This window comes from Vigna unguiculata, chromosome 9, assembly GCF_037176805.1.
Source record: "Vigna unguiculata cultivar grain cowpea cultivar isolate G323 ecotype 2 chromosome 9, ASM3717680v1, whole genome shotgun sequence".
Classification (NCBI taxonomy): Eukaryota; Viridiplantae; Streptophyta; class Magnoliopsida; order Fabales; family Fabaceae; genus Vigna; species Vigna unguiculata.
Window position 1 is genome coordinate 2,771,820 of NC_140800.1, and position 12,130 is coordinate 2,783,949.

The following is a 12,130-nucleotide window of genomic DNA, read 5'->3' on the forward strand; positions in this document are numbered from 1 at the left end:
TAAAGAGTAATGATGTGTAATTATTATAATTACTCATTCTAAAGCTACTGGAACTGAAAATGAAAAATAAAAACATTTAAAAATACAATTTTTTTAGTAACCCTAGATGAAATATTATATAAAGTTAATATTAGAATAATAATATGAATGGAAAAGGGAAAAAAAGATTGAAAGATGGGTTATGTTATGGAAGCCAAGTATCTGACCAGACAGAGAAGTATCATAGGAAAGTGTTGGGAAAGATAGGACCTGGTGACTGACTCAAACAGGGTTGGAATTAAAAAATGGAAAAGTCAAACATTTTATGTAATTAAGAAAGTTTTGGTTTCCTCAAAGGAGTCAGAATTCTAACGCATGCTTTTACTCCCATTGCCCCCATTTTATTATTGCTTTTAATGCACAAGTCCTCCTTAGTACTACCAAAATTACTCTCCATGCACCATTTCTTTTCTTTCTTTATTCTAAAACAAAAGTGTTGCAAACAATAACTGATACACCAAACCCCAATAATAAAAGTGTTAATATCACCTCTTTCACAACCCCCTAATAACTTTCTCAGTATTTGACCCTTTCTTTCTCTCTCTCTCTCTCTCTCTCTCTCTCTCTCTCTCTTTCTCTCTCACACTTCCTTCTCTGCCATGGAAGATGATGAAGCATGCATCACCAGTCTTAGCCTTGGACTAGGAATGGGGGGCCATGTGCCGAAGAAGGAGAAGCAGAAACTCCCTTGTTTGGACCTAACGTTTCAGATTTGTCCAAAGGGGGAGAAAACCATTCACGTGGATAAACAACATCTTCTTCATGGTGATGATAAGGCAAAAGGGTTGTTATGTTTGAAGCATCCCAGTGAAAATAACAGCCCTGATAGCAGCAACAACAGCAGTAACGGCAGCAGAAAGAAACTGAAGCTTACGAAGGAGCAATCAGCCACCCTTGAAGATATTTTCAAGCTGCATAGCACTCTTAACCCCGTATTCATTTTTCTCTCCTTTCATCACGAACTACTCTTTCTGGTTTTTCATTTCATGGAAGCTGATTCAATAACTGCATGTTGAATTACGATACAATATAGATTGTGTTGTTGGTTTTTGTTGAACTGGAGATGATTAATAAAAGGGAAATTATTTATGGGTTGGTTGGTTGGTTTTGGTTTCATCACATGCAGGCACAGAAGCAGGCACTCGCTGATCAATTGAATTTAAAACATAGACAGGTTGAAGTTTGGTTTCAGAACAGAAGAGCAAGGTATGATGATGATGATCATTTATGGGTGGTTTCGTTTCTTAAACTCTATTATGAACCTTAAAAATGAGTGTTTGAATTTCTGGGGTGGTTCAGTTTTGGTTTTATTATTATTATTATTATCTCTTTCTGTCTTGTCTGTGAAGTTTACGATGGAAAAAGGAAGGAAATTTTTGTTAACCCTTTTTCGTGTTGACTTGACTGTGCATTAAAGTGTGTGTTGTATTGAGTTTTCAGGACGAAGCTGAAGCAAACAGAGGTGGATTGCGAGTTCCTGAAGAAATGCTGTGAGAAATTAACCGATGAGAATCTGAGACTGAAGAAGGAATTGCAAGAGCTGCGTGCACAGAAGATTGGAGCAAAACCATTGTACATTCAAGTGTCGAAGGCGACAACCTTGAACATTTGTTCATCGTGCGAGAAAGAATTGAAGCCGAATGAAGGGAAGAAAGGAGGCATTTCCGATGTGGTCCGAAAGAGCGTAGGGGTAAAGGGCATTTAGAGGAGGGTATAAGGAACTCATAATTTGATGAAAGATAATTGGAATGTCAGAATCAAATATTGATGATTAATCAGGAAAGAAGGAAAGTACACATTCTCAGTCCCCACATCGAATAATATGTATAGCCGTGTAGGACTGCGTGTGGTATAGGCCAGCTAGCTCCATAGTTAAGTTAACTTTCCGTCTCTTTCTATTCATTCAAATACTTCATATTCATCAAAATTAACAAACAATTTTATTTCCTTTATTCTAAAATCAATATCTGTTTTTACCTTCTGTCTCATTCATGAAAACCTTTTATTTATTTTTTGTTTCATTAACAAATCAGTAATCCTTAATCTCATCTCTTTATAAACAATATGTAGAAATGTTACTAATATAAAAAATGGGAAATGTTGTATGGTTAATGATTATTTTTTATATATGTTTAAAACTTCGAAAAAGAAAAAAAAATACAAAAGAATAAATATGTTTTCAATTTCTTAAAGTTCAGTTCCACATTTTTTTTAAATATTTTTGTTTGTTTTTAGTTTAACGCTGTTTCATATAAAGACAATTATTTTACATATATTAATAATAGAGAAACTATAATTAAAACAAGAAGTGAGAACCGCTAAAACTAAACTCTACATAAATGTGAAATGTTAGGATATATATATAATACTTGAATGGTTATTTTTAAGTTTTTAATTAAAAATAGATTCCTTTTTCAGAATAAACTATAAAAAAATTATAATACTTTTAGAAGATTGATATTTTAATGACGATAATAATAATTTTAAAATTAAAAAACAATTAATTTGTGGGTAGTTGATTTCACAAGAAGAAAATTATAAGCTTGTGTTTTCCATGACGTGAAAGATGGGTATTGACGTTCAAATTCTACTTCTACGTTGAATGACTCACTAGCAAATTCAACATTGTTTTCTTAAACCCCTCTCCTACGAGAAAACACGTTGATAAGGAACATTGCACGAGTTCAATCACTAGAAGAAGCACTTTTCTTTTTCTCTTAGTTTCTTTTTCTTGATAATTTTAGCATAGAAATCTTCTTCCTATGTACCAATGTAACCAATGTAACTTACGATACACTTCTCCTATAGTAATTAGTATGACAATTAAAAAAAAAAAACTAACACAAATTGGACGTTAAGAAAACCAAAATGATAATTAAAAAAAAAAAAGAAGAAAGAAAGAATGTTAGAGAGATTATGATTAAGTATTAATTATAATGTGTAATGATGATAACAGATATCTTAGAATATTAGTTCGAACTAGTCAATTGTGATGGGAAAGATTTGTGTGTGAACTAACAACATCAGATTTGGTTTATCTTTGTCTCTTTCATGGTTTGGTTTAATTAATTTTATGGTCAATGGAGCAATCCACAAAACAAAAAGGGTCTGAAATTAATGAGAATAGGGCAATGGCCATTGGTGGAAATAGCAAGGTCTTTGAGGAAGACACAGACTTCACCATCTTCCTAGAAACTTCTTCTTAGTGTGAACTTTCCCACCTTATCTCTTTCCATGTTAATCTTTACATATGATTAAGAGAATATATACTTTCAAATACATATTATAATCAAAATTTGACTCATTATACTAAATCTATAAAATATATTTTTATTTTTTAATTTAGTTAATGTAAGAGATTAAATCATACTTACAAATATTTTGTTTTATATTTTTCATTTTAACTTAAAATCCAATTAAGTCAAGAAAAACGAATGTTTTTATCATGTTATTATTCATTTGTTAAATATTAATGAGTAACTGAAAACAAAGTCAGTAAATAAGAGACGTTTATCTTCAGGCTTGTCTTTTTTTGTTTAGGGAATTTTTAGGGCTTGTAAATAACCGATAACAAGAATACTTTAATGGAAATAACATTGAGAGAACAAGTTATATTAGTTTTTAAATTATGAAAATGAGCATTAATTGATAAAAAAATACTTTTAATTTTTTAACTAGTATGCTTGAGGAACTGAAGCAATATCTTTTATTTTTGACCTTTTCTTAAATGCAATACTAATTAAAAATTTGACTACGAACGTCCAAATTTATAGTTATTAATTGAGTCTTTGACTGGATGTTTTTTTCTTTGGGAAATATGCTCAATTAAAAAAGAGAATATGAGATAATACCAAATTAAATATATTATAAATCAAGTACTTTTTTAATTATCTCAAATCCAGGAAAAATAATTATAAACAATAGTTGAAGTAACATTGTATACCTTCCATATATTTTGTTAGTATCTTCAAAGAAACATCTGAAATGACTATTGAAATAATGTATGTAATGTGAAAAAAATTAAAGGAAAACCTATTTTTTTTCAGTTTGTCAGATACTCAGATTTTCCCATTGTTTTTCTTAAAAAAATAAAATAAAAATTGTACTCACTATAATATAAAAATTATGAGGATTTAATTTATAATAATAGGTGGAAGATAGAATGTTAAGTTTCAATATTACATTACTCACTTTGAATATTAGTTTGGAGGAAGAAAAAGGCTAAATCAACTATTTTTTTTTATAAATATAGTGCTCAAGCAACCTGATGATATATGAACAATCACTACTAAAAAAATGTATTTTAGCGACCACCGAATTCGGTCGCTAAATAACATAAATCAGTCGCTGATACCATTTGTAATTGAAGTAGCAACTAAATTTATGGGATAACAAAAATCTTGGTGACAAAAATATTAGCGACCGATTTTTATTTAGTCGTTAAATAGCTCTCGAAATATTGGTCGTTATTTGGTCCCTAAAAGTTGGCCACTTCCTAAGCATAAGAGACCAATTTAGCAACCAAAAGTGATACTAAATTCGGTTGCTAGTTTGGTCGCAGAAGGTAGATAGTTAGAGACCAACTATTTCGGTCGCTAAAGTATGATTATTATATTTATGTACATTTTTTTGTCGCTAAATTGGTGGCAAAGTTATGAGACAAACAACGACCAATTAAATCGGTCGCTAAAGTATGATTGTTTTATTGATATATAATTTTTTTTTGTCGCTGAAATGGTGGCAATTTTTTCTTTGTGAACAGGGACTAACAACGACCCATAAAATCGGTCACTGATTAGCAAAAAAATGAATTCTTTTTTGTACTATTTACGATTTTTACCTGGTTAAAAACAATATTTTTACCTGTTTATAAACGATAAAATTTAATCTAGCTAAGTAATAACAAACTACATTACATAATATAGTAAAATATAGTACATACATTGCAAGTGGTAAATATATAACATGATCCAAAAGAACAAAACAAAAATAGTTTGAACGTGTGCAACATTGAAACACACCAAATAGCTAAACATGAAACTAATGATCCCCTGGTCTACTATCACTGATATGGTCTACTCTATCCTCTCCAATAGTAGGAGGATCACTAGGACCTGACACAACATTCTTCAAATGAATATGTTGCAAAATAAGTTTCATTTGTTCATCTTGTTGGCACACACATTCATTTTGTTCATGCATACGTTCACTCTGTTCGGCATGATTTTTCAGCAAGTGTTCAACCTTTTCTTCAAGTGTCTTCTCCTTGGCATTCTTTGCCATAAGTTCAGCATTCAACTTTTGAATAGTCTCACGCATTTCTTCTATTTGATGTACTATTGGAGCTTGGCTAGTAGAAGAGTGAGCATCTGCAGAACTATAAAACTTTTTGCTTAATGTACCAAGTCCATACACATTCCCTTTCTTACTTTCACCTCCAACAACACTAAAGTATATTTCATTATCATCAATAGAGGGAACATGAGAGTTTTGTGAAGATGAGCCTTCATGCATGTGTTGTTGTTGGACTTCTTCTCGACGTTGCTTATATTTTTCTTGAAAATAATAACATAAACTATTCTCAAGAAGGAAACACACAACAAACACTAAATTATAACATTAAATGTTAAATATACTGCAAGGTCACGAGTCTTTTCATTGACTCATTCTCCAATCTTTAGTTTCTTTGTTCTTTCTACAATCTTCCAAGCAGTTGGTTCTCGTTCAAGTTGTCTAGTCTACATATATTTAAACACAAGTAAAAGTTTAGCATCTTAAGTCTAATATATTATATTTCAATTAACTATACAAAAATATATTGAGTACCATTTTCTCAAAATGAGTTGCAGTAGATATGGAACAACCATAGTAGGTTGTGACTCCTTTCTGAACAGCCCGATTTACCTTGGTTGTGACACTCTTGTCTTGGAATTTTGTAGAACTCCAATGAAGGTCCAAGGTTGCTCGAACACTTGGTGGAAAAAATCCAAGTCCCCTTATCCTAACCATTCCTAACTTTGTTCATTGCATTTTTAAAATACGTGAGCCTTTCATTTCAAAAACAGATCTTATGGCTTGCTCTTGTTCTGGATCCCACCTATATTCTTTCTGCATGAAAAATGAGTTAGCAAACACACATAATTGAATAATAAAAATAACATTTCAAATGTAATCATAATTCAACTCGCCTTAAATTCTCCAAACCATCTATCTCTAAGCTCGATTCGAACCTTCTTCCAACTGGAATTTAGTTCATCAAATTTTTGTTTGAAGATCCATGAGATTATAGTAGATGGGCCATTTGCTAGAGTAAATTTGTGTTCAAACATGTTGTCAAAATGATATGTGTAAATATTTACACATTGAAGAAATTCCACAATGAAATTAAAATTTACTTACTCTCCTTTTTTTGCATGAAGCCAAGGCCTATGATCAATGACATTGTCAGATTCACACTCGGGTGTAAGTGAATCATGTGTTGGCAAAGGTTGATTCAGTGTGGTCTCTATAGAAAAGCTAGTAGGAATGGACACTTCTATTAAATGTTTAGCATGTTCTTCCTCAACTATAGGAAGTGATGGTCCTTCATAAATAGGACGTCTAAACTCCATGGTGGTTGGATGAATAGGTGAAATGGGAGAGTTAATGTAAAAGATAATTAACACGAGATATGCAATTAATTGTAATGCATGAATTATCGAAGAGGTATATGTTTCATCAAAATCACTATCCATGTCACCCTCACTTGAAATGTATTCATCCTCATATTCTTCATCCATGTTTGTTTGATTTAGTAATTGCATATCTATTTCTTCTCCCTCGCTGTCAACATGAGCAAGAGAATCATAAATGAAGTCTGGATCTACATGTAGCACTACTTGGAGTTGTATTAGCTCATCATCTTGGTATGGAGTCTCATGCTCAACCTGACTTACTATATTATCAGAGATTCTACAACGAGCTTTTGTCTTGATTACACCTAACCAACCTTGGTGCCCTTCTGGATATGATGTGTAATAAACTTGCTCTGCCTGTTGTGCAATTATGAATGGATCATATGCTTTATTATATCTCCTTGATTGGTTCACTTGAACGATTCCATACATATTATCTACTTTGATTCCTACATTAAGAGTATTATCAAACCATTCACATTCAAAAAGAACCAAATTCATGATTGGCATGCCAGTATACTCCAATTGAATGATATTAGACAATAATCCATAGAAATCTGACTCTAATTGACCATTGGTTCCTCGTACATAAACTCCATAGTTAGAAGAGTTTATGCCTTCACTCCAAAGAATTGTGTGGAATTTGTATCCATTAATGACATAGATGAGCCATGATTCAACTTTTGTCTAGGACCCCATGCCAAATTAACCAATAAGAGATCTTGAATATTATTTTCTGGATTTAGAACCTAAATAAAAGATTACACATTATTCTCTAAAGGAGAAAAATAAGATGTGAATAACATGTAACTTAAAATTCTACATATTGTTTGAACCAAAGTGTAAAATGTGATGATATGTCTTGGTCAATTTCAGCATCAGAAGCAGTTGGCCTAAGCTCTCTTAAATATTCAATATAAATACTGCAAAGAAGAAATGAAGTATTCAACCGATATAAATCAACATAACTAACTTTAACTTAAAAGGATTGAAGACCATCCATCTTACTCAAAGTATGGTTGAACCTCTTCACAATTTTGAAGAACATACAATTGGACAACCTCAAAGTCTCTTTGGTTCAGAAAATATGTTATGGATTTTCCAATTGCTTTTCCAGGGTAATTGAAAATTGAAATAGGAGGAGTAGATGAAGACCCGTCACCTACATCAACACTACGAGGAATCCTAGTCCTTCTTATTTCAACATGATCAGGATAATAAAATGAGGCAAATGTAGATATTTCCTCTACCAAGTAAGCTTCACAAATAGAGCCCTCCACCCTAGCTTTATTTTTTACTTTATGTTTTAGGGAGTGTAAGAACCTAAAAAAGAATATAAACATGAATCTTTTAAATTATTGAAGAAATATACAATAATTAATATATTAATAATAATTATAAGAATATTATTATTGTTATTTAAATACACCGGCTTGTTAAAATTAAAGAAAAAAAAACTGCTCTGCAACCTCTTATTTTCTTAACTAAGTAATAAATTTTTATTTATTTTTATCTTTTTGTTATACAAGAATCAAACCAAATTATAAAACATTTAGAACAAATTACAAATTGTTGAACCCATTGATTTTCTCTCTTATTAATGTTGAATGAAGAAATTATCTAAACTCGGTCTCACTCAATAAATAAACTTCATGTAATCATATTACCAAGTCAAATAAATTTCATACAAGACTAAATCGCTTGAGTTAGTGTCACTAATTTCCAATTCTTCAAACACATGGGTCGTGTTAGTTACTAATCAAGTTTTAGGTAAGTACATTTTTATTACTGATTTATAATTTCTATATTTTAACTTTACATGTGAACACGACTTGTTAAATTCTAACCACGTGATTACATTGGATGGTAGAACAAGTTTCCTTGCAATAATTAATATTATTTTGAAAAGTTTAAACCTTTACTCTTTAACATTGCTCCTCTATGATTACAAGTGCTATTATAAAACTGATAAATGGGCAAGGTCAAATTTATATATATATATATATATATATATATATATATATATATATATATATATATATGATTACTATGCAATTAAGAGAGTTAATGGACCACCTTTCACAAGTTGTAGAAAGAGGAAAGCTATGAACCCTTTGCTTGGTAGTTGAGTTTATCATTAAAAGTGTTTATTGTGTCTAAGTACTTAGGTTTTTAGATAAGTGATTAATTGCTAGGGATGTGAAATAGTTTTTGTTTTTTTGTTTAATTTGAATATAAAAAATTTAAAACTTTGGGTGAAAAATAATGAATCAAAAAATTATTGTATTGATTTCGAAAATTTGATATTTAGTGAATATTTTTGTTATCAAGGTCTTAGGGATTTTTTGGGTCGATGATTTTTCCTATTCTAGTGATAGTTTTAGTTTATATTTAAATCAAATAGAAAATATTAAAAAGAGCGTTAAAATAAATCAACACACTATAAAATATTAAATTATATAAAAGCATCACTTTATTTAACAACGAATATTATTAGGGAAAGGGTTTTTAAAATGTTTATATTTCCCCACATATAAAATATATTGGATGGATTACTGATTGAGAGTTATATGTTAAAGTTAATTAGTTATTAGTTATAGAAAAAAAATAGATCTCTTCCTTCCTAAGATTTTTCCATTTAACCCTTCGAATTCCCCTGTAATTATGATAAAGTTATTATCAGGATTTTATAAAAAGTTATAGTGATACTATTATTAAGGATTGAATTAATGTATCCATATTTTTAAGAATTACAAAATATGAAATAGTTAAAACAAATTAATTTATGCCTGAACTCATACTTAATCTATAAATTTTAAATAAACAAGATAATACATGAATAATACGAAAATTCTAATTTTGAATAAATACGTATTTGTTTGAAGCATATATGAAACTAATAATTTCATAATTCAATATAAAATTAGAATTTTTGTGTATTAAATAATCTTATTCTTTTATTAAGTGTTATGAGTTAATTAAATGTATTCCGTAAAAGAAATAATAGAAAATAAATTTGTTTAATCATGAATTTTTAGAAGTGCTAACAAGTTCAAAGTATAAATTTATGTGATTAATTAACAAAAAAATTGACAAACCTTTAAGAAGATTCAAAAAAATTTAAGTGTTAGACAATAAAAATCTTTTGTGATGCCTATAACATATAAATATTTGGTCGTAATGGATTCTTTTGTGATAATATTTGTGTGAAACTAGATTCTAAACAAAGACCAATTGTATTTCATATTGAATCACTTGAGTGTGAGGCCTTAAACAATTTTATCAATTTTTGCATAGTTTTGAAAGATTTTATGTACTTAATTTAGAGAAACATTATGTACTTATAAAGTCAAAATTTGGATAATCTAAATAGACTTGACGTACTTATAAGTCATAAATGATAATAAAAAATACTTATACACATTTAATTGTTTAAAGAAATCCTCTGCAATGCATTAAAGAACTAAACGTGACATAGGTTAGAAATAAACCATTATAAAAACTAGAATGTTCACGGTCTCTTGCTACCACTCACACAATATTGCCTTAGTTTGTAAAAAATATTTTAGAAAACTTTTATACAACTTTTAAAATAGGAGAATGAGTTTTTGAGAAAAAATCTTTTGATAAAGTTGACAAACTTTCTACTAGATTAATCTTTTATTTTTTAATGGTAATAAAAATATTACTTTTTTACCTTATTTAGTAGTTTGTCAAATTTTGATAAAAATGACTTTGTTAATGTGTCATTTTTATTTAAAATAACTCCCTTTAATCATCAACGTAAATGATTTGCCAATAATTTGAAAATATTGGAATCTTATCAAGGACATGCTATAATAATGTTATTTTTCTTTGCATGCAAATACAAATGGTGTAAAACCCTTATTATATTTTCTATGCTCCATAAAAACAATACAAGAAATTTTTAATTATAATGAAAATAAATTTGTCAATAAAATTTAATTGATTTACAAATTTTAAAAGTTAAATTATCAAGGAATATTTTCATTAGTAATAAATCTGTCGGTAAGACTTGTTGGTAAATTAAAATTGTATTATCGATAAATATTTTCATCAATTATATATCCAACAATAAATTTTGTCATTAAATTTTATTGATAATTTATAATTTTTATTGTCGATGAATATTTCTAGTGATAAATTTGTTGGCAAAAAATGAGTGAAATTTTTTCACAAAGTTGGATGAGTTTTGTATATATTAAGAGGAGATAGATTAGGAGAGAAAAAAAAAGGAGGAGGAGAAGTTGAAGGTGATAACAGTCATGACAACACAGTGGAGGAGGTGGAGTTGGAGGGTGAAGAAGAGGAGGAGAAATCGGAACTCATGAACGCATCAAAGGACTAGGAGGGTGAATAGGAGGGGAGGAAGAGGAGGAGAGAGAAAGAAAAAGTAGAAAAAAAAAGAAATAGGAAGAAGAAAAAGATCCGATCATCACATAGTTAAAATTTGTTGGTAATTACACTAGTGCACTTTAGGGCTTTTACATCGCAGTATATGCCTCGGTTCCTACGCACCCGCTGCATATAAACACGCGGTGGCATTTTTGTAATTAAAGTCATCTTTTATGCCTCGGTTGTCATTCTAACCGAGGCATATAGCTTAAAAAAATTTTGACCCCTCGCGTTGACCCACATTTTTTTTTATACTGAAGCAATATACCTCAGTTCTTTTTTAACCGAGGCAGTAGAAACCTTATGCTTCGGTTCAGCTGCTACCCGAGGCATATAACGAGACAATATGCCTCAGTTTCGAATAACCGAGGCAGTATCCCTTTGTAGGGTTAAAAAACCCCAATTTCTTCACTGTAGCAGCGGCGCACTCTTTTGTTAAATTCCAAACAGCACACAACCAACACAGCAGCGAAAACGTGCAGGCCTCCATCATCTTCAACCAACGTCCTGCACCTGTTCGCAACTCCATCACCGCACCATCATGCTGCACCTCGCATCAACCTCCATTGCATCTTTGCACCACCGCGCAGCAGCGAAAACTGTGAGCTCCCAGCCACCGTCGCACACCGCCACTACAGCACTTCACCGGATAACATGAACTAGGCACGACCACCACAGTTACCGCCGACGAGTCGGAGCTTTGAACGAAGGACGTGCACTAATGGCAGTGGCCCTGGGGTTCGTGCGGAAGCAGGCCGAGTTGCGGGGTTAGGGTCGATGTGTGCGTGAGAACAAAGTGGTTGGGCTGTCAAGAGGGATGGCGACGTCTCCAGCGTCGATTGGTGTCGCCGGCAAGCTAGCTGCGTGGTGGCGTGGTGAAGAAGAGATGGGGGCGTGCGGTGGCAGATTGGAGTTGTGGTGGTTTGAAGGGGAAAGGGGAAGAGGCTGCTGGAAGAAGAAGCTTTATTTTTTTAATTAGGTTTACCCATTAGGCCTCGGTT

The 12,130-nt window shown here is 31.2% G+C and overlaps 1 protein-coding gene and 1 pseudogene across 1 annotated transcript; one reads left to right on the forward strand and one right to left on the reverse strand.

Moving 5' to 3' along the window:
• The first annotated feature begins 439 nt into the window (after positions 1-439).
• Positions 440-2,014, forward strand: LOC114164436 (homeobox-leucine zipper protein HAT22-like). The gene is made up of 3 exons (XM_028049107.2): positions 440-971; positions 1,166-1,245; positions 1,480-2,014. The coding sequence occupies exons 1-3, from the start codon at positions 639-641 to the stop codon at positions 1,742-1,744; spliced, it is 678 nt and encodes a 225-aa protein (XP_027904908.1). The 5' UTR covers positions 440-638; the 3' UTR covers positions 1,745-2,014.
• Positions 2,015-5,079: 3,065 nt separating this feature from the next.
• On the reverse strand, positions 5,080-11,658 carry LOC146883455 (uncharacterized; annotated as a pseudogene).
• Positions 11,659-12,130: the final 472 nt, after the last annotated feature.

Excerpts from the sequence above, each read along its gene's own strand:
- LOC114164436 (XM_028049107.2), top strand. The coding sequence starts at position 639 with ATGGAAGATGATGAAGCATGCATCACCAGTCTTAGCCTTGGACTAGGA. Across the intron at positions 972-1,165 it reads TGCATAGCACTCTTAACCCC|GCACAGAAGCAGGCACTCGC; the intron begins GTATTCATTTTT and ends CATCACATGCAG. Across the intron at positions 1,246-1,479 it reads TTTCAGAACAGAAGAGCAAG|GACGAAGCTGAAGCAAACAG; the intron begins GTATGATGATGA and ends TTGAGTTTTCAG.